This window comes from Euphorbia lathyris, chromosome 1 (assembly GCF_963576675.1).
Source record: "Euphorbia lathyris chromosome 1, ddEupLath1.1, whole genome shotgun sequence".
In the NCBI taxonomy this organism is placed as follows: domain Eukaryota; kingdom Viridiplantae; phylum Streptophyta; class Magnoliopsida; order Malpighiales; family Euphorbiaceae; genus Euphorbia; species Euphorbia lathyris.
The window spans coordinates 35,291,403-35,314,564 of NC_088910.1; the positions used below are offsets into that span (position 1 = coordinate 35,291,403).

Consider the following 23,162-nt stretch of genomic DNA (forward strand, 5'->3'; position numbering starts at 1 on the left):
TGAGGGATTTGATGATCCTAAACTTGTTGCTAACAATAATTTTAGAGAGACATTATCATAGAGGAGAGAGAGAGGAGAGAGAAAGAAGAAAAAAAAATAAAAAAATTTAAAGAGAAACGGAGAAGATGGTGTAATTGATTTTTATTTTTTATTTTGGGTTTTTTTTGTGATAATTAGATAATAAGAGGGTTTAATTTATAAAATAAATAAATATAAGGACCAAATTAACTCTTTTCCTTTTGACTTTTAACACCGTTAGTCAATTTGGTATGTGTTTGCTAACGGAATGAACCTCAAGGTACCATTTTGCAAACTTTTAAACCACAGGGCTGCAATCGAAAATGAGTGTAACCACAAGGTTTATTTTTGTACTTTTCCTCATAAACTTATATAGTCTCTCGTTAGCCCCCTCAACTTGCTTAAAATAACTTATTGGCCACCTAAATTTGTTTAAAGTGACATGTTGGCCCTTTGAACTTACTTACATTGATCCATTTCCCCCTGAACTTGTTTAAAGTGATATAAATTGCAATTTGTCTAAATCCGTAAAAAAATTCAAAACTTAAAAAATAAAGGTCTAACTCGTGATATTAAGTATTTAAAACAAATTAACTTTATGTTTTATACATTTTTATAGTGTTTTTATAGATCTAGGGACTTAATCATGACACTTTTAGGAGGCTAATGAGACAACCTGTAAGTTCAGGGGATAATCAACCATTTTGGACAAATTAAGGCGGCAACTGATGTATTAAACCAATACTAAAAGGTATATATATATTTAAAAAATAATTAAATAATTAACCGAATCTGAAAACTATAGACATGTTAAATAATTAAATATTTAAAAATATATACTGAAACATAAATTTACCGAATCTGAAAACTATAGACTCAACTTGAAAAAATATATTAAAGCAGAGATTCTGGGTATCTAGGTCAGTAACCGATCAACTATCATATGTGGGCGATCGACCACCATGCGCAAAATCTTAAAATTCTACATTTTTCACAATAATGACAGAAAATCAACAATGAAGTAAAAACAGATTGCAAATAGAAAGGTATGATTTAAAATCCTTCAGATGTTACCTTTTGGGCGATTATCTAGCTTTGTATATATGTGGAATCACGAACGCAAACGAACAGACCCTCGAACAGAACCCGAGTACAGCAAACCAAGTTTGTTGGAATAGATATTACCCCGCACAAATATCAATATAAAACGATTTTTGGTTCTTATTGTTATAATCGTTATGGTTATGAACATCTCATGGTTCTGCGAGAGTCTTAGAGAACTAAACCCCATTAGTCTCCTTTGAAGGACCCTACTTCACTCTTACATAAGTGATTTATTTGCTCTGTAAGTCTGATGCATAGTGTATCATTAAAATCATAGCTTAACCTTTTATCATCTTTATATCAATGTTTATATCATAGGAATGTGCTAGGGTTGAACCTCTATAGTGACCACACAAGGTTTATGCAATTAGGTTGCCCATTTGAATTTAGATCATGAGATCTCTAGTCAACAAGGTAGGATTTTCCTTCACATATAACACCTTAAATTTAATGGGGTTGAGTCTCATTCATTTCAATGTCTTTTCAATTTGATCTCAGTTTAACCTTTAGGTTAGCTGATCTGCGGTACTATCCTTTGATCTTACAAAATCAATAGAGCTTATACTCGTCGAGATCAATTGACTAATGATGTTATCGTACGAAAACTTTTCTACCCACACCTCATCATTTATAAGCTTTTTATATTGCATGTTCACCAATTTTCCCTTCACGTCTGTTTGAAACCTTTCATGGCTTGACTTCTTCAATAGATATGATATTTTCGCTTATTTGTCATCATTGTGACGTACTCGTAGCGATTTGACTTCTATATTTTCAGTGACTTTCGTAAATTATATCTTCTACCCAACTAATGTTTACCTACCAGCATCTAGCTTAGCTAGATAATATCATTGATCATATTTTTCAATTTGTGATATTTTACATTTTTAATGGAAATCAACCCATACGCATGAGATTGTCAAACATGGAATTTTCACATCATATCATCATCTCCCAATAAAACATATTTTCTTTAAGTTTTAAAATTCACACCAGTGAATTTTTCTAATATGTCTGTTCATGAACGAATACGACGGTTTACGAACGAAAATGATTATTTACAAACGAACACAACTATTCACGAAGAAAGATATTTATTGGTATTAATTTACTTTCATTCATCACAATTTTTCTCCAATAGTATCTAAAACTTTATTTAAGAAGAGAAGCCCCTAACTCTTGCAAGAAGTTGTTGGTTTTAAATACTTTATACCAAAAATAACCATATAATTTTGTACTTAATAAGATTTATTTTTGTAATTATCTTATATTTATTTGTCTAGGTAAATTAATAAAAAAATAAATACGTAAATAAATCTAAATTATAATTTGTGATGTCAAGAACATAGAATTAATTACATCCACTAGAAAAATGTCGACGTAAATAATTCATAATGTTTAAGAAAAAATTGCAAGTAAATTAAATATCTAGTTTTTATTGAAAGAGTAAATTAAATATCTATTAAACCTTAAAAAATATCAAGTAGTTTATGGTCTCGTGCACGACTATTCTACAAGGACGTAGAAGGGGGCAAATTAGGCAAATATAAAAAATATCTAGGGGCAAAACAGGTTATCCAAGTTACCTTGACCCACAGATACGGCTGCGGACCATACCCACTTTTATATTCTCATCAACAAGCCACGTGTAATGTTCATAAGATCTGACGGTGTATAGCCGCCATTGAGATTGGAAATCAGAAAGAAGCTGTGTTTTTAGCCAGTTAGGTGAAGGGGAAGGTCCATAAAGGTTAATGGGGTAAATTACATCCCTATTTCAACTTGTAAAACCTTTTACTTTTTTATGTGCAAATTTACCCTATCATATAAAATGTTAAAAGTAACATTATTATAAAATTTAACAAATTAATTTGATAGTTATTTGATTATAATATCGGATATTTTAAATAAATTTATTGATAAATTAAAATAGTTTTATATATTATTTTATTAAATTTTATAACTACATTAATAATATCGTAAATATTTTTAATATTTTAATAAATAATTGTAATTAACTTGTATGTAGTAGACACAATTATACAGTTATTAGCATTTTAATAATTTTTTTTGTTTAACTGTGATAAAAACGCATTGGATATCTTAGATATAATTAATGTTTGGAAGTTCCGAATGTGACAGTTGAATTATAGTCAAACCATTTTTTAAAATTTTTGGAATCGCAAGATTAAAATTGATCTTGATTGAAAACCTTAGGAATAAAATGATTTTATTTTATACGTTAGCTACATTTTAAGAGAATGTTGATGTCAAATTTGATCCGCACCCCTTCAATTTTTCCTTTTACTTTCTTTAGAGCTAGTAAATTTTAACGGGATGTTTGTTAGAGGGGATATAGGAGGTGAGATAAGGATTAAAAAACGAGATAACTTATTTTGTGTTTGTTTGAGAGATAGAAGGGTGAGACACAAGGGATAAACCTTTTATCCCACTAAAGTTATACCTAGAGAGGGGTGGTATAAGATATGAGGATAACTTATTTAGATGGAAAATTCTAATTTGTTCTTTCAATTTTATTATTTATTCTATTTGTTGTGTTTTAAAAATTTAGTAGAGTGTTCCAAATATTTTCAAGTTAATTTTAATTTTTGAACTTTTAAAAACTTCAGTTTGTCCGTATATTAGTATATTAGTGTAGTATCAATTTGGAATAAAATTAATTAAATTTAATCTATCATCTTAAATGTATTTTTTTGAAGCAATCATCTTAAACACGCACACACACACACATGTGTGTGTGTGTGTGCGTGTTTAAAATGATTGCTTCAAAAAAATACACTTAAGATGATAGATTAAATTTAATTAATTTCATTCCAAATTGAGACTATAACAATATAGGAGTCTATTTAAATTTGGATAGGGGTAATATAGTAAAATGAATTATTTTATCCTTATCCTACATACTAAACATGAGATAATAAGTTATTCTATCTTATTTTTATCCTTATCTCAATCTTTTATCCATATCCCTATCCAAACGCACCATAAAAGAAGTTTTTGAATTTTACTCTTTTGCAAATATAAAAGTCTCTTATCAACATTAGCAATCTTAAAATGACCATTGAGGCCTTCTGCAATCCATTACGCTATCTCTATCTCCACTCTTTTGCAAATATAAAAGTCTCTTATCAACATTAGCAATCTTAAAATGACCATTGAGGCCTTCTGCAATCCATTACGCTATCTCTATCTCCATTTTCTATTTTCTCTGCGTCAAATCCTATTTTTTCTCCAACCCATTACACCATTTATTACATAAAAAAGAATAGACAAAAAGCATAATTTAAGTCCCTGAACTTTATATGTTTTAAGGATCAAACCTCTGGTCAATTAATTTTCCACATTGAGCCATTGATCATTGATTTTGTTATGGATTTGACCCTTATTTAACTTTTCCGTCGAGTTTAGGAGATGAGAAGATCCATTTGGTGATTCTAATGTTGAAAATCACAAAATGGGATAGGAGAAAATCGAGTTTGGAAGAATATACTGAAAATTAATTTCTTTAATTTCATAATCAAGGAATTCTTTATTTTTATTTGTCCATGTCAACAAGCCGAATCGTCCTAGTGATGTATGCAGTCCAAACTCGACGAAAAAGTTAATTAAAGACATAATCCATAATAGAATCAATGATCAAAGGCTTAATGTGGAAAAATAAATGATCAGGGGCTTAATCTTTAAAACAGTCAAAGTTCAAAGGCTTAATTATGCTTTTTCCAAAAGAATATTCTATACTTTATTCAATTCTACGTAACACTTTTATTAATATTTCATTGTTTTTACATATATTATTATTATTATTATCATTATAAATAATCTATAATACTAATTATTTCGAGAGCTAATTAATAATAATAAAAAAGTACCATAACAATGTTTTTATTTTTTTTAAATAATAATTATTTAAATTTATTTAAATAATTAAATATAGTTAAAAAATTTTATAAGCCAAAATTAATATTGCAAAAGTTTAAAATAGAACGAAGATAATGAACAACTTTAGTTATTTGAACAATCTTCAATCACCAAGCCATGAGTTACCAGATTATAATTTTTTCATGGAATATGTTAGACTTTGTTCTTTTTGACTGAAAAAATTGAACTAAACTGAATTAAATGCTACTGAACTGAATTAGTAAAACTGAAATAATAATATAATTTTTTTTGAATCAATAATATAATCTTTTAAAAATAGCAATAAATAAAATAAAAAGCTTATAAAAACAATAATGGTTATAATAGTAATAATAATAATAATAATAATAATAATAAATAATTATAAAAAAATAATTATAATTATAATAAGTAATGATAAGTTACTGAACTGAATGATACTCAAATGAATTGAACTGATTGATACTGAAATTAAGTAACAAAGAACATGACCTTATTATTTCAACAGTCATGTTGTTATTTTATTTAAAATGTGTCTCTAGTATTATTGTTATAACATCTTCCAGTAGTCATGTCGTTTTGTTTTAATCGTGTCGTGTTTAGCTTACTATTATTATTGTTGTTTTAAATTATGTGTTTGTAGTGTTAGCTTAATTAATGTTATTTCAAATTGAACGTTATCTTAATTATCGTTAGTTTTACTATATTATTTCTAAATATATTATTCAATTTAATCATTTACAATTTTGTCTAAAATATACATTAATTTATAAAAAATATATACTATATAATATAATTTTTAATAACATTTAACTACAAAATCTTAAAAAATAAACCTAAATTACATTTATATATATTACAAAATATCAATTTTCATAAAAAAAATATATTACAAAATTTAAATAAATTTTATAAAAAAATAATTAAATAATGTTTTCATTGATTTGGTGGAAACCCAACTTCAACTAAAAATGGTTGAAGTGGCTCTCCACTCTAATAGGTGTGGAGATTTAACGGTGGTTAGAATTAGAGAGCTAACCATCGTTAAATTGGCAACTCCAACCCTCATTTAGTGAGGGTTGGAGATGACCTAATGATCACGAACTCTATAATCGAGGATTATATCCTATTGGAATGGTTAAAGGTTTAATAGATTTTTAGTCCTATTTTGAAAAGAAAGGGCAAGAAAGAAAATAAAGGTAAAGTTAAGGGGTTATAGGTGTAATTTATCGAGGTTGATGGAGTATACGATAGGAATACAGACAGAGTGGACTAAAATGGATGTATAAAATAAAATCTAGAAGGCAATTGAGAGAAGGGTAAAGAAAAGAACACCTTCTACTATTGTAAACCACATCTATATATCTATCCTTCCTTCTCGGCCGACCATTAAAGAGGGTCTCTCATATTCTCCAAACGAAAAGGGGAAAGGAAAAAAGAAAGACCCTTTAGCTCTATCTATATCTTTGTCTCTGTTTTTCTCTTCGAATTTCTACTTCGTTTCTTCAATTTTAGGTGAGTTTATCTGATTCTCATTTAGGGTTTTTGACCTACTGTTGGTTGATATCTTAATTTTGCTAAATTTGGGGTTTTATTGATTTATTCTGCTTTCAATCTTCGCTGCTATCTGTTTTTTAATTGGGATTTCTGTTTCGTTCTCTATTTTAGTGTAACTGCATGTTTATTGGTAGATTCTGTCACATGGCCATTAATTCGTGGTTTTTGCGCCGGTTTGTTATGTTGTTGAACTTCGATTAAGTCGGTTTATTAGTGAATTTGGAGTTTCTGAAACTAATTTAGCCAGGGGCTATGATGTCCGAGTGCGTGAAAATAAATGAAAGCATGTTTAGCTCATTGACAATATTTGTTGGATGCGTATTATTAATTCGTGCTGTATGTCGTTTCTGGTGAATTTTCTTGTGAGGTATGCTCATGTAATATTTAATAGGTTGTTTGATCAGAAGTTGCATCCTCAGTATTTACTTTTAACTATGAAGAATATATTTCTATTCTTACTTGGAAGTAAACGCACATTGTTTATAGAGTTGATGGGTAGTTTTCCTGTCAATCAGAGAAGATAATGCACAGACAGAAACTGATAAATGATGCTATAACCTGTCTTTGTTCTGCTTCTCATTATTGAAGAGTTGCGATCTTCTCGTTAAACTACAAATTAGGCAAAGACCATTTCCTTCTTTTTGTAATGCCATTACTGAAAAAGAGTTCATTTTCTATTTTGCTTCACATTCCAATAGTCTTCTTTTCCTGTAATTCAACTGGTTGTTTGTAGTTCATAATTTAGCTATCAACTCAATTGTGATTTTCAATGTCAATTATATGGCTTTTCTTTTCTTCTTCTCTTTCTACATTTAGTACTTTTGCTGATATACGGTATCATGAATGTAGGTTGATTTGGCATTAGATGGCGAGGCTTCTAGTTCATTCAACTAATATTCCTGCCTTAGCTCATGGTCTAAAGAATGGCCAATCTCAAGAATTGGAAACTTCAAGAAAGTCTGCTGCCAAAATGATGTGTAGTTCGCATCCAACCACATTGACTATGAGAGGGTTCTCAGGTCTGCGAAGTGCAAACTGCTTAGATTCACTGCTAAGGTCAGGGCAAGATTTCCATTCCAGGGTTGCATTCTCTATGTCACGTAGGCAACAAAAGGCTAAGCGATTCGTACCTAGGGCTATGTTTGAACGCTTCACAGAAAAGGCAATTAAAGTAATTATGCTTGCCCAAGAGGAAGCAAGGCGTCTTGGCCATAATTTTGTTGGCACAGAGCAGATTCTGTTGGGTCTTATTGGTGAAGGAACTGGAATTGCTGCGAAGGTGCTTAAATCCATGGGAATCAATCTTAAGGATGCACGCGTTGAAGTGGAGAAAATTATAGGGAGAGGTAGTGGTTTTGTTGCCGTAGAAATTCCATTTACTCCTCGGGCAAAGCGTGTGTTGGAACTCTCATTGGAGGAAGCCCGCCAACTTGGTATGGTTCTTTTCTTTGTTTCTCTTTATCTGACCTGGCCTTTAAAACTTTGTCTAAAAAATCTCTACTGCTTTTTCCTTTGCAAAGTAGGATTTTGGCAGTAATATACTCTTTGCCTCTTAGTTGAAAACCTTTCGAGGTTTCATGGGAACAAAAATGTAAAAGGGTTAGTAATAGTAGCTCAAATGAAATCATATTTTCCGTTAAAGTAGATGTAGTAGTTAAATATAGGCATATAAGGCCATTCTCATAGTAATATTTATTGGATTGAAAACTTTCCTTTAATCTTGTATTCTTGTTTGTGCATTTTTTTGCTGAGTTGATTGAATCTTGACCATCAAGGACGTTTTTTCAATCTATTTCGTTAATTGTTTCAGTTAATATATGCACTGGTAAAAATTCTGTTAAATGTGTGCTTACCAAATGATATATATCCATACATCTACTTTCAGCCTTCTTTTTCTAGGCTGTTTACCATAATGGAAAATCTAACTCCTTTCCATGAATCTTTCAGGTCACAACTATATAGGATCAGAGCATTTGCTTCTTGGGTTGCTTCGTGAAGGTGAAGGTGTAGCAGCCCGTGTTCTTGAGAATTTAGGTGCTGACCCTAGCAACATCCGCACACAGGTAAGTATTGTACCTGTGGACTAGTATAATCCTTATTTTCTTCCCAATATTATTATTCTATGATTGATTGTGCAATATTGGAAAATAATTGGAATATGGTTTTATTGTGGTAATCAGGTTATTAGGATGGTGGGAGAAAGTACAGAAAATATTCCTGCTCCTGTTGGGCCAGGGGGTGGCAGCAATAAGATGCCTACACTTGAAGAGTATGGAACAAATTTGACTAAATTAGCAGAGGAGGTAAACAAATGTTAAGGATTCCCTAGCTATCACATACTATGATCTAATTCTACATCTGCACTAGACTGGAGGTGAGCAAATGGTATGTAAATTAAAATTCTCATCTTTTCAGGGTAAACTGGATCCAGTTGTTGGAAGACAACCACAAATAGAACGTGTCATCCAAATCTTGGGCCGAAGAACTAAAAACAATCCTTGTCTTATTGGAGAACCCGGGGTAGGGAAAACAGCAATTGCCGAAGGTCTTGCTCAACGTATAGCAACCGGTGATGTTCCTGAAACAATTGAGCGAAAGAAGGTGAATATTGACATATCTAAGTGCAAAGCATGTTTGTGCTGCTTTACTATTTTCACACTCATCATTTTTTTTTTATCGTCTCCTGAAATTATTATTTCATGGGACTTGGCAGATTAGCAGATGAGGGTGGATATAGTTGCTTGATTTTCTGTTTTAAAATTTCAACGTGGAAGGTTACTGTTATTATACATCTAAACTTTTTAGAACGATTATTCAGAACATTCACCTTTGGGCCAAATTGTTTTCTATCTCTTTATGCTAGCACAAGAGTGTGCTATTCTCTGTTTGAAAATTCAATTGTGGAATGTTGATAATCTAATGCTCATCTACATTGAAATTTCTAAAATTATTATTCTGATTTATGAGGAATATTACATGCATTTGTCTTGATAGATTGAGATTTATAAATGATTGTATGCTTTGTCATTCATACTGTTGGTCTACATGCTTGACATAAGTATCCTGATTGCGTTGACGGGAAGATTCATAACCCTGTGTCAACAGACTTTAGAACCTGGCTTTATTATGTCGTTATAACAAAAACATGGAAGTGCTTTATACATGTATTTATCTGTGTTTTGTGATGCAGGTGATCACTCTGGATATGGGTCTTCTAGTTGCTGGGACCAAGTATCGTGGAGAGTTCGAAGAAAGATTAAAGAAGCTTATGGAAGAAATCAAACAAAGTGATGAAATCATTCTTTTTATCGATGAGGTGCATACCTTAATTGGAGCTGGAGCAGCAGAAGGTGCAATTGATGCTGCTAACATCTTGAAACCAGCTCTTGCAAGAGGTGAATTGCAGGTAAATTTCATGCTTATGCTTTCAACTAGTTTGAATTTGAACTTGAATCTCTTTATTTTATTCTACTTTTTTTCCAGTTGCTGTATAGAAACTATCACAGCTCATTTTTCCTTGGCTATTGAGTAGCCTTTATGTGACTATCATCTTTTTGGCTGCCTGACAATTACAGATTGAATTTTCTTTTTTTACTTCCATGTCATTAGAATATGCAATTAATAAACCACTTACCACCATATGCATCCTTAGTTCCTTTCAAACATGTGCGGTCAAGTTGGCTTGGAATTGTTTAAAAAAATCCATATGTATCTTAACTTCTGCAGTGTATTGGAGCTACAACACTGGATGAGTACAGAAAGCACATTGAGAAGGATCCGGCTTTAGAAAGACGATTCCAGCCAGTTAAAGTCCCTGAACCAACTGTTGATGAGACAATTCAGATTCTGAAAGGGCTTCGTGAACGTTATGAGATCCACCACAAGCTCCGTTACACAGATGATTCACTAGTAGCTGCTGCACGGTTGTCATATCAGTACATCAGGTTTGTAGTACGTATTTTGTTTTGTCAATTGCACTCTGTACTTGAATCTGTGCAGTGTTTGTGTATCTGGTGCTTTAAATAATCAATACCAGACAAGAATAATTGCTCATGTATCTGTAAACAAGATAATGTGTGTTTAGTAAGCAATACAATATTTTTACAGTTAACTCTGTGTATGCATTGGAAAGCAGTCCTTGTTTTCAGAATTTGATTGCTTATTAGTCACTTTATCTTCTAGAATGATTTTATCTACGTTCCTTGTTAAACCGTACCACTTGTTAAATTATTGGTATTTTGTCATTGTAAAAGCATTAGCTGCGAAATTTATTAGCATGCATTGACCAATCTGTAGCTAAAACTTCTCTGTTTCGAAGACTGACAATTAATATGTTTTCGTCCAGTCTGAACTGCTTGGTCATTGGTTGAAATCGTAAGCAATCTAGCTAATTACTAATTTACGAAAAAAAATATAGACTACGTATATAGTGCAGGTTAAAATTTTTGATGGTATGATGTCAACCTTTCTTTTATACATCGTTTCTGAGTTGTGTTTGGACAAATCCTGCTGTCAATTACAATTTTATTCTAGAATGCTTCAATGTATAATATTCCTTACAGTTTAAGTTTTACTTTTTGTTTCTGTGCCCCTGCAAAGGTTATGAGAAAGTGTGAGTATGTCTATGATGTGTGCTTATTGGATCTTATGGGAAAAATATCTATTACTCAGTGTTGTATGTCCTAGAAGGGCTCTACTTAATAACCTTGCTCCTCTACCTCGAAGATGTTTTCGTTTTACATGTATGGCATATCTCTGATATGATACTTTTTTTTGTAATATTTTCTAATAATCTGTTTTTTACTTGTATTTAGTGACCGTTTTCTGCCTGACAAGGCAATAGACTTGATTGATGAAGCTGGTTCTCGGGTTCGCCTTCGTCATGCTCAGGTATGAGTTCTTTGCACTAAATTTATCCAATCACCCCCAGTCTTACTTTATGCAAGATCTTTATTGGTCAAGGTGTTTTACAGGTCCCAGAGGAAGCTAGGGAGCTTGAGAAAGAGGTCAGGCAGATAACAAAGGAGAAGGATGAAGCTGTCCGTAGCCAAGACTTCGAAAAGGTACAGTTTCTGCGTATTTAATGTATTCTCCAGGACTACAAATTTATTTCTGTGAAAAGGGTGCACATGGGTAAAAAATTTAAAAATCCAGGACACTAGGATTTCAAAGATTCAATGCACGAAATTTGTTAAAATAACTGGAAGTTACAGTTTGAGCAGTAAAAATAATTCCTAAAATTTTGATTCTTTTTTGTGGGTTTATCAAACATTCAACAAATTTATAGTACATTAACTCCTGAACAGGCTGGGGAATTACGAGATCGTGAAATGGATCTAAGGGCACAGATTGCTGCTATTGTGGAAAAAGGCAAGGAGATGAGCAAGGCTGAGACTGAGGCAGGGGATGAGGGTCCTATGGTTCACGAATCAGACATTCAGCACATCGTGTCTTCTTGGACTGGCATTCCTGTTGAGAAAGTATCCACTGATGAATCTGATCGTCTCCTGAAGATGGAAGAGACCTTGCACAAAAGAGTCATTGGTCAGGATGAGGCTGTTAAAGCGATCAGTCGTGCTATTCGACGTGCCCGTGTTGGACTAAAGAATCCCAATCGTCCAATTGCCAGCTTCATATTTTCTGGTCCAACTGGTGTTGGGAAGTCTGAACTGGCAAAAGCACTGGCTGCCTACTACTTTGGTTCTGAAGAAGCCATGATCAGACTTGACATGAGTGAGTTCATGGAAAGACACACCGTTTCCAAGTTGATTGGTTCACCACCAGGTTATGTTGGTTATACAGAGGGTGGTCAGTTGACAGAGGCCGTTCGGCGTCGACCATACACTGTAGTGCTGTTTGATGAGATTGAGAAGGCCCATCCTGATGTCTTCAACATGATGCTTCAGATTCTTGAAGATGGAAGGTTGACGGACAGCAAGGGTAGAACAGTAGACTTCAAGAATACACTTCTGATTATGACTTCAAATGTCGGAAGCAGCGTTATTGAGAAAGGAGGACGGAGAATAGGATTCGACCTTGATTATGATGAGAAAGATAGCAGTTATAACCGTATCAAGAGCTTGGTGACAGAGGAGTTGAAGCAATACTTCAGGCCAGAATTCTTAAATAGGTTGGATGAGATGATTGTTTTCCGTCAGCTCACTAAACTGGAGGTTAAGGATATAGCTGATATAATGTTGAAGGAAGTATTTGACCGGCTAAAGGGTAAAGAAATAGAACTTCAAGTGACAGAGAGATTTAGAGAAAGGGTGGTTGATGAAGGTTATAACCCAAGCTATGGTGCAAGGCCATTGAGAAGAGCAATTATGAGACTGCTGGAGGACAGTATGGCTGAGAAAATGCTTGCTGGGGAGATCAAGGAGGGCGACTCTGTAATCGTGGATGTGGATTCTGATGGTAATGTTATTGTGCTCAATGGAAGCAGCGGATCTCCAGAGGCCATGCCAGACGTGTTGTCTATTGTGTAGGCCTTAAGCCTTCATATTCAGCAGTATTTGCCCGCTTGTTGCTTGTATTGCATGCATGGTTTTAACATATAAATTGGCAATGTAGCAGTAGTCTATTTTGTTGAAATGACTACATGGTGTCGTCGGCGGCGTTTGATTTATAATTTTGGCTTTGGCTGGGGCTTGATGGAATGCTGTAATATCATAATCACCAGTAGCAATGATTGATAGATGGCAGGAAGTGGAACTTTGGTATTTGGATTGGCTTTTCATAATAATCACAGATGTAGTAATGTAGAATTTACTTTACACTTGCTCGCCTTTTTTCATGTATCAAGAAATTGTGATTTAGACTATTGCAATTATTATCGTCCTTTTCTACTTCATATATACTTTTTCATCAGATAATGTTTCGATGTTTCGAATGGTCTTTTTCATTGCACATGAACCTTATAATGTTATGTAACTTGTGGAGAAAACAAGATGGCGTGTAAATAATTCAATTTCATATATCCAAAACTCCACTTTCATGTACACTGGTTAAAATGGATCAAGCGACTAACATTCTTAAAATTTGATTCATCTAAAATTTCACTGGTTAAAAATGGATCAAGCGACCTACATAACCATAACCATTTTGTTTTTTTTATCCCTCTTGAATACATAAGAAATCAAGTCCTCTTGCAACACCCATCTGATAAATGCTAACTAACTACAGGAACAAATAAATCTTCTAGGGTTAGGCTATGCTTACTTTGTTTTTAACAAAGTAAGTCTTACTTTGTTTTTTCTACCATTGGATGGTGATGAATTTTGAGAAAGTAAGCTCATCCAATGGTAGAAAAAAAAAATAAAGCTTACTTTGTCAAAAACAAAGTAAGCATAGAAGACACCAATCTTCTGTGCTAATATGTGCGCATAATTATTAGACGCGCAAGGCACGAGGGATCTTGATCATTATAAATAACAATTAAACATTTCTAAAATAAATGGTCAAATGCTAAATTATATCCAATCAACCAGTCTTTTTTTTTTTTTTTTTGACACTGAAAAAAACTTTATTAATCAATCAATGAAAGAAGATTCTTTATAAAGAATATCAACTAACCAAAAAGGGATCGAGGTAGAAAAAAATTGACTAGCATAAGACAAGGCATGTCAGGCATTAGCATGGGCAGCCTCATTCGTGAGCCTAGAAACGAATACGACTTTAAAGTCAGAATTTTGAGCTAAAGTATCACGACATTCTTGTATAATACCTCCCATTTCTGAAAAGTCATGTTTTCCCGAATAGAGTTTGTCAACCACCGATTTCGCATCAATCTCAATCATAACCCTATTAAGGCCCAAAGAACTAAGCCATGCTAGACTATGTCTAAGTGCAAACGCTTCCACGATGCCCGGGTCAAAAACACCTCCATACCAAGAACTGGATAACGAAATAAACTCACCTGCTGTCCCGAATAAAAACCGAACCATCCACGTTACATTTCCACCACCCTATCGCTGGCTTATTAATCATAAATTTTAGAATGAAACAAATTCCAAATTAGCTATTAACTCTTCCATAATCATAATCATAATGCATAATAATAAATTCTAAATCTAAAACTAAAACTAAAGTTCAATCCAATCCTAAGTTTATTAACTAATAGATTAAACTACTTTCATCAAAGTTTAAAGTCTCCGTATTCCATATTCATCGCTCATCAAAGTCATCACCAGTAGTATCATTATCTCCAACATCAAATTCATTCTTCTCTTCATCTTCAGCAGGGCAGCAGGCTCACTCATAAAGACGCACTCAGGCGTGCACCTCTTTAACAGAGCTGCCTTTTGGCTTCTCAAGCGACAATGAAACATGCAAGGAGTCTATAGCCTTTTGCACCTAAGATGCGCCTTAGATAAATATGGCAGAAGCAGAGCAACAAAAATGTTGAGATCTCACAACAGGCAAGAACTGCAATTGTGTGGATCCAAGAGTCAATTTGGGGCTTTTAATATTACATTGCAGAAAGAAGGTTGTTGCAATTGCAACCACATAAGCTAGCTTAAATACTGTTCCTAACCACAATTCGGTGTAATTTTATTATAGCCCACATAATTGGAAAGAGTGTAGATGCAAATGCAGTAAACTGCTCTCCTCAAGCTAATTGAACAATAAGAGGAAAACACTGCACAAAGCATACTTTCTCAATAATGACATATCTTCATCAAATGTACCATCCATTCTTAAAGCATGATTAAAATTGCACATATAACTATAAGGTAATTCGTGAAGCTATATTTCGCATCAAAAGTTATCACATCAATATCCATTGAAAACTTCTGTAAAAGGTTCAACTAAAGATCAAGGCTGCAAACAACACATTACTCCAAAATATCCATCGTTGTGAACAAAGGACAGAACTTACAAATGTTCCATAGACTAAGAGCCTGATTGGATGGAAGGGTTTTGGAGGGTTAGTAAAGGAAATGTTAAGCCTTCCTAATCTTTCCTTTACTAACCCCCAAAATCTTTCATCTAATCAAATCAATTTGATTCATCCAAAAATTTCAGTTTCATATACATGGGTTGAAATGGATCAATCGACTAACATTCTTAAGAGACATATGTTTGCCTTAAGAAAGTGAAAATTGGCATGACAATAATGCTGCTACTAACCCCTGGTGCCCATTGCACTATAATACAGTTCAGGATGCTTGTCTTGATGCTGAATAGGAATATTCTCAATTTGCTACCATCTGCACAGACAACTTCTCGAAGATCGGGATCCGGTTCAGCTCTTAGTCATCCACAACAGAAGGAGATTGTATGGGAGTGTCCCGGTTCAGCTCTTAGTCATCCATAACAGAAGGAGATTGTATAGGGCTGACACTCCCGCTCCGCGTCATTTTTATAGCCTCTAAAGCCTTTTGTATCTCCATAGTCATGGCACTATCCACGCTCCCTGATGATAGTCTCTTGTGAGATTTTTGTAAATGAAGCTTGAGAGAGCTGCTACTTAGACCAGCATTCTTTCCACAGATGGGACAAACCTTCATTGTTGGCTTCCGGTGATGCCACTCCATTGACGCCTTTCCATGCAATCTCCGGTCCAGACCCAATAGAATTCTTGCAAATCCGTCATTGGGCTGAGCTCGCCGATGAACTCGTCTTAGGGTATTCCATGCTTCTAATAGAGTCATGTTCCTGCAGCCACCAGAAAATGATTAATGTACAGAAAAATTGGTTAGCCAACAAATTCCTAGGTATTAAGTTTCACTTACTTCCTGAGCATCAAGTATGCCAAAACTAGTGTGGCACTTCTACTTTTCCCTTCAAAACAATGAACGAGAACCTTCCCTTTTGTTGCTTCAACATGATCAATATAATTGCAAGCTTCCACAAAGATGCTGCTGATATCTGCGTCTTCATTGTCATATATCTGTCAACAGTATAACAAATTGTTTCAGTGACAAACTTCTTCCAACATATGCTGGATCCTGACGATTGACAATCATCAACAAAATAATCTTCAAAAGTACTTCCCCTAAGAGAAGGAAAAACAAGGTAACAAAAACACACTATTTTGAAAAACCTTTTACTTGTTTGTTTTCATAAGGAATGCAGAAGGATTGTGCGTCAAGATGATGAGCCAAGCAAAAATTGAGAAGGGAAAAAAGAATCTCACAGAATGATTTTGGTACTGAAATAGTTCAGGGTACTGAGAATCTGACTGTCCAATTTCATTAGCACACAAACATAATATATGAGTAATTCCTACGTGCTGCAAGGTATAAATTGATTTAGCAGCTAGGGCCCCACCGATAAACAGATAATTTGTGACTGATGATGGTTTCTCTGTGTTTGCAGCATCAGAGATCAATGATATTCTCTCAAGAATGTGTTCTAGTCTGATCTGCAAGATAGAGACATAAGATAATATCAAACATCAGAAGAAAGAAATTTCCGCATCAATTTGAAAGTGCCCTTGTTTAGTAGCACTTTTTGATTTACCTTCAACTCATAAGCATCTACAACACAGTTACTGTCAGTTCCTTCAAAAAATCCTGTAATAAAATTATTATCTTGACAGAGTTTGATAGCCTCGGTTCTCAGCATTTCGTTCCACTGTTCCAATTCTTTATTTGATTCTGTGTCAACCTGTGCAGAACAGCAATTCAAATTGTAAGAAGTATTTTTCTGCAAATGTGTTTAGGCATTCCCGACTATATAATATAGATCTAAAAAAACTGCAAAAACATATTTTAGGGAAAGAATAACTTGCTGCTATTTTCATATAGAATGTAATGCATGCATGTGTGTTTTCAACTATCTAGTTGTTTGCTTGCCAAATTGCAGAGCGCTAACATGTAACAATAATCTTCTTCTCCTTCATTGCAGATGATGGGCTAATTTCAACCTTCTAATTCTATTCTTCAATATGTGTCTACGAAACTGAGTTTCTTGATCCTCTGTTTGTTTCAATCTTCAATTCATGTACTGCATTTTTGAAGACTCCAAAAGTCTCTATCTAGCTTTTGAAGATAGAGATGACCAGTTGAAATTCAACCAGTCATTAAGGAGATGGTATACAAATTTTAAATGATTTTTCTCTCACAAATTTAGATAACTTTACATATACTGTGATAGATAATTGTTGAGTTAGTCAAGTGGAGTTATTGTACTCATAACTATTTAAGGCGCAAGGGGGTCCTGGAGCCTAGGCGCAAGGCACAGCAACGCAAGGAGCACTAAAAAATATATATAAAAAATTATAAATGATAACAATTAACATTTCTAAAATACAACAAATAGTTAAATAACAACAATCTTAATCATAAAATGCATGAAATAAGTTTCAAATTAACTCTTAACTCTTCCGTAATTATAACTCATAATAAATTTTAAATCTAAGAAGTCTGTTTTGAAGCAGAGCTTCCTCACAGTTCACAAACACAAAACAAAACACAGTGGAAGTGTGAATATTCAATACTGTATGATCTGTATCAATTCAGATCTTTATCTTCTTTCCTTTGCGTTGGCTATTTATTTCTTACTTATTCTAATTGATGTTCTTTCCTTTTTCTATTTCTTTCTTACTTATTCTAATTAATGTTCTTTCCTTTTTCTGTCCATTTCTTTCTTATTCTTGCGTTGCTATTTACCTTCATCTTCTTTCCCCCCCTCCCCCCCACCTTTTTTTTTTCTCTTTCCGATTTCATCTCACCCCTTGATCATAAAGATATCATATGGCTGAGATTAGAACAACATATTCTAATTCAAAACCCTAAAGAATCCTATACCTGCGCCTAGGCATGCGCGCCTAGGCATGCCTCAGACAAGGTGACAGGTTCCACGAGGCACACCTCAGGCGCGCGTTCGATGACCATAGCCCGCCTCTCTGCTGCAGAGGCGCTAAGCTCTGAGCCTAGGGTCAGGCGCGCCTTTAACAACTATTTGTACTCTTATTCATACTGTTATCCACTGGTTCTTGTGTTATGACCATTATAATATGGGACAAAAGAAGCAAAATGGCTAATAGTTTAAACCTCTCACTATTAGATACAGTAGATATTCATAATAGTTTAAACCTGAATGAACGGCCTATAGTCTAGTATTCTGCCCAAATTGAACGCCATACTTCTATTTCTGAGTGATCTAAAAGCTAATTTGCTCAATGCTACTCACAATTAAAAGCACTACCATATAACTAGTGAATTATTATCATCTTTAATACCATGGTTTAACATAAAGGATATAATCCATAGAAACACCTTATTGTACAAACCTTGGCACATTTATGGATGTCGCGAAGCTTCGTCGTCAGACGGAGGTCACCCGCCTTGGACAACTTCCCTGACCAGCATTCTTTGGACATGGGAGAACGGGAGTCTGAGCTTTCTTTATTTCCAGAAGATGAAGACCTTGGCACTGTTCTCGGCAATTCTGAATCACTAAAATCTGGATTATTATCATTCAGGAACCGATCTTTACTAGGTGGGGAAGGACAATGAAGACCCCCATGTAAAGCTGTGTCAGGACCCATGATCTCCTCTTTGTCAGAGTCCCCAGTAGTTTTACTTGAAATGTTCATAAATGCCCGCAACAAGTTATCTAGCTTCTGGTGAAGTGTTAAAAGAAATATATGGAAACTTTGAAGATCCCTAAGAGCAGCGCGGAACCCATTACGAAAATGATGAACTACTGAAGTAATTTCTGTTGCTTGTACACCATTTGTATTGGCATCTTCTAAAGGAGGAGATCCTAATCTCCCTCCTGTTATGTCATATAACAAATTAGAGGAGTAACCATAATTGTTATGAAGTAACTCAACCAATTTAGGGTAATTTGCATGGTCATTTGTACGTTTTCCAGCAGGAGGTCGGCGAGGAACACCAGAATCAATGGCTACAATTTGAAAGTTGAGGAGTTCAGAGAGGACTGAGTCATCTGATGTTTGACTTCCTAGGCTCTTGCAACTAGATTTTGGAGATTCTGTGACATCAGAAGGATCAGACACCTGTGATATCAGTCCTGGCTCCTGAGAGTTCAATGTACCACCCACTGAAGTTGCTCTTCTTTCTTTTTGAAGAGCTCTAATCACCCTTGGTCTGTATAGTTTAATTGCAGAATCAAAGGCATTTTCCAATACATTTACGTTTGCAGTGATCATTTTATCAGCCAACAACAAATTAGCTGGATTTCCACGCCATCTGAGTTGTCGGCAAGGCAATCTATCTTCATTTCTGATGACAAGGTCCAACAACAAGACCCTGCCAAGAGCTGCAGCAGTTTTCTCTGCAGTTTCACGTTCAAATGCATTTGAGCTTTCCAATAAAGGAGATCCATGAATATAACTGCAAAAACCAGAAAGTTGTGTCCATTAGGACGAGGGTTTATACCCTGAATATAGATCAAGGGAGATGGAACAGAATCTGCATGCAATAACAATTTCAATTCCTGGAATTACTATAGAGTGTCTCAGAAGAGCAGCCCTAAGGTTCTAAACATGCTTCACTTCTTTATTGAAAGCATATAGTAAGTCGGAGCTTGGCCAGCTCATTCCAGTCTAATTTAACTAGAAGAAATTTTACAATTCACAAACTAGGTTTTGATTTCACCTCATCAGAAGAAGGCAACGGCTAAGATCAAGAGCTTCCAGAAGTTCCGAACAAGTAACTTCACCAACTTCATCTCCCTCAGAAGTTGCTGTAGCTCTTGCCCTTTCTGCAGCCTCCTTAATCTGGAGCCATTCTGAACTGCAACTATGAATTACTCTAGCCTGCAACGCTCCATCAAAATCACTATAATTAAGAAAATGGAAGAATCCAAGCACGAAATTTTGTTTAAGTGATGGTTGCAAATAATGAGACTTCCAAGGTATAGCAATATCACCTGTGGAGTTTGGACTCCTAACCACTTAGCAAATTCATAGCCAAGACGTTCAGATTGTGTGGCCATCCTCGAAGATGAAAATTTTATGACAGCTGCAGCTTCTTTAGAAACAACAGCATTGTCTCCAGTCTGATTGAATATTGCAAAGAAGACAACTCCCCCGGAATTTACAGTTACCTAATTGCACATAACAAAAGAATATTTGACATAGTCAATAAGATGAAGAAACAAAAATGTATTATATCTTCTCTAAAATTCTTCCCTACAGAGGAAAAACACTTCACTTTTTTGACAAAATGTAGCATATGATGAACACTGAAGCAGTTTGAAAATATTCTATTGCTAAATACGATTCTAAGGTCTTCTCGTAGCAATAACCAGATGATCTATCTCTCGTTCTTTATCAGGTAAATCCAGCGGGATAGATTCAAATTCAATTCAACAAGGTTTCACTTGCTAGACAATTAAAAGTAGATCAGTCCATTTATGTGATATGAATACTATAGGTTTTCTATGGCATGACCTAAACATAGGAACAAACACAGTTGAAGTTCATCTATCTATATATAAAACCTCTATTTTTTTTCTCACTAAACTTGAAAGAAATATGATGCTCAATAAATACAGAATCAGATCATACACCTCGAGTGCTTGTGCTTTGTTCATTTCATCCTCAGAATGTTCAGTGCTGCTACTGTGCTCATTGTGGTGAAGTGAAGACAGCATGTCCCAAGAAAAAGAGGTCGATTCAATGTCCAAAACAGCAGCTTTGCCAAGCCTATCCAACAAATTAATCTCAGGAGCTTGTTCAAAAGGCGGGTCACTCTTTGCACCAACAATTGATTCTCCTGCACTGGAAACCAATTTTAGCAACAACCATGTAAGGATGACAGCTTCAGCATCAATATAAAAAAGGTATTGTCAACTCCTTACAAGGAATCATATCGTATACCTAGTTGACTCTATGAGCAGGTAAGTTAAGTAATTAATTGGATTATGGTCTGCTTTGAAAATGCAGTCCGTGATCCAATTAATTACTTATTAAATGAAATTAATGTTTAATCAGTCTATGAAAAAGAAAAGAAAAGAAAAACTTCTATTGGCAAGAGAAGGGATTGAAATACCCTGACGGCATGGTCTCAAGCCCGTGAGGGCGGCGAGGGAATCCAGAGGCGCGAATTTTCCCGTTTCTCTTACGAACAAACTCAAGCCATTGCGAACACCGATATGCTGAACCAGCCGTGAAATCTCCCAACATATACAATACCTACATTTTCATAATCACATTTCCAATCAAACAACCGAATTCATCAACAGTCAATTCATTATCAGATAAAAAAAAAAAAAACCCATAGAAGAGGAAATATTACCCGAGAGGTAACCGTGAGAGGTGAAGGGTGATCAGGTTCGTCAGATCCCAGGTCCAGTTCCCTCTCGTCTCCTCTATCCTGCAAATGTCGCATATATATGTAAAAAATCAGAAAATAAGGTGTGGAGAATGAAGAATCAAGATCGTAGATCCTGAAATTTCAGTGAAATTGGGGGGAGAAATAGGTATAAAAGAGAAGGGGGGTTGTGATAATACCTGGGGCGGAAGAGCGGTTGTGATGATTGAAACAGGGTTATCCTTTTGATCTATTGACATTATAAGGAAGGATGTACTTGTACAGCTACTACTACCACTACCAATGAAAGGAAAAATGAGGCTAAGGCTGTTAGCTTTATTTTGATTAAAAAAGAGAAAGAGAAAAGCAATGTTAGCGCTTTTCCAGGTGGGGTTCAGATTGATCTTTGAGAGAAGGAGCGTGATGAAATGAAGTAATACTATAAAAGAGTTGAAATTAGAAAGGCTAAATGATTTGGGGGTTCTTTTATTATGCAATCATAGCTTGCAGGTCATGCTTGCTTTTAACAATGGGGTCTAAAAAGAAAATTGTGGGAAGATATGGTCGGTGATGAGCTACAATGGTGTTTATATCAAGTCTTATGGATTAACTATCATAAAGCTTGTGACCTTGATCATCTTTTGTAAAATTTCTGAAATTTGATGTTAGAAATTACATACAGTTTGATATGTCGCCAATCAGTGGCGGAACCAGGACTCCGAAAATTAAGTGTACGGTTGTTGAACATAGTACCTTTTAAATAGAAATAAACATTCTTAACCATCTCATCTATCTTTAAACATTAAATTAATATTACATTGAGTCAATATAATTCTCTTCAAAATATTACGAGACATCATTACTAACTTTTTTTTCTCAATTCTCCGATCGCCTGTCGGGGCTCGAGGCCCCCCTAACCCCCCCTTGGTTCCACCCACCCCGTCGCCAATTCATTAATTTACAAAGTTTTCCTGTGATGATCGTATTTCTCGACTTTGTGTTCTATCGATTAATATAAAACAAGGATTGCTTTTTTTATCAAATCAAGTTTAATTATCCATATTATTACAAGGATTGTCTTGTCCGATATATTGAGTAATAGATTTCTATATCTCTAGACAGGTAAGTGGAGCAGGATTCCCGTCCCTATTAGTGAACAGTTCCGATGGGGATGAGGAATCTTTGATAAGGATCCTTGTGGAAAGGGAAATTTTTTTATGAGGATCCTTATGGGACAGGGATGATATTGTTTTCCGTGATGAGGATTTCCTTTCCATTAATTCCCGATTATTCTCCTTGATAATTGATTTTTTTTATTATTTAAGTACATTT

General features: G+C 34.5%; 2 protein-coding genes across 3 annotated transcripts; one reads left to right on the forward strand and one right to left on the reverse strand.

Moving 5' to 3' along the window:
- Positions 1 to 6,353: 6,353 nt before the first annotated feature.
- Positions 6,354 to 13,450, forward strand: LOC136227780 (chaperone protein ClpC, chloroplastic). The gene is made up of 10 exons (XM_066016533.1): positions 6,354 to 6,555; positions 7,447 to 8,030; positions 8,545 to 8,660; positions 8,778 to 8,900; positions 9,013 to 9,198; positions 9,788 to 10,003; positions 10,324 to 10,541; positions 11,412 to 11,487; positions 11,571 to 11,660; positions 11,904 to 13,450. Exons 2-10 carry the CDS (start codon positions 7,463 to 7,465, stop codon positions 13,083 to 13,085), a joined length of 2,775 nt encoding a protein of 924 aa, XP_065872605.1. The 5' UTR covers positions 6,354 to 6,555; positions 7,447 to 7,462; the 3' UTR covers positions 13,086 to 13,450.
- A 1,876-nt stretch (positions 13,451 to 15,326) lies between these two features.
- Positions 15,327 to 22,399, reverse strand: LOC136227788 (dual specificity protein phosphatase PHS1). Of its 2 annotated transcripts, XM_066016547.1 has the most exons (12): positions 22,031 to 22,399; positions 21,816 to 21,893; positions 21,570 to 21,712; positions 21,088 to 21,298; positions 20,446 to 20,622; positions 20,172 to 20,332; positions 18,839 to 19,907; positions 17,065 to 17,211; positions 16,739 to 16,966; positions 16,335 to 16,492; positions 16,104 to 16,257; positions 15,327 to 16,015 (listed from the first exon to the last, which is right to left on the reverse strand). In XM_066016547.1, the coding sequence occupies exons 1-12, from the start codon at positions 22,088 to 22,090 to the stop codon at positions 15,995 to 15,997; spliced, it is 2,607 nt and encodes an 868-aa protein (XP_065872619.1). In that variant the 5' UTR covers positions 22,091 to 22,399; the 3' UTR covers positions 15,327 to 15,994. The 2 variants fall into 2 exon arrangements, with proteins under 2 accessions (XP_065872619.1, XP_065872613.1); XM_066016541.1 differs by having other exon boundaries at positions 15,327 to 16,257; positions 22,031 to 22,395.
- Between the last annotated feature and the right edge of the window lie 763 nt (positions 22,400 to 23,162).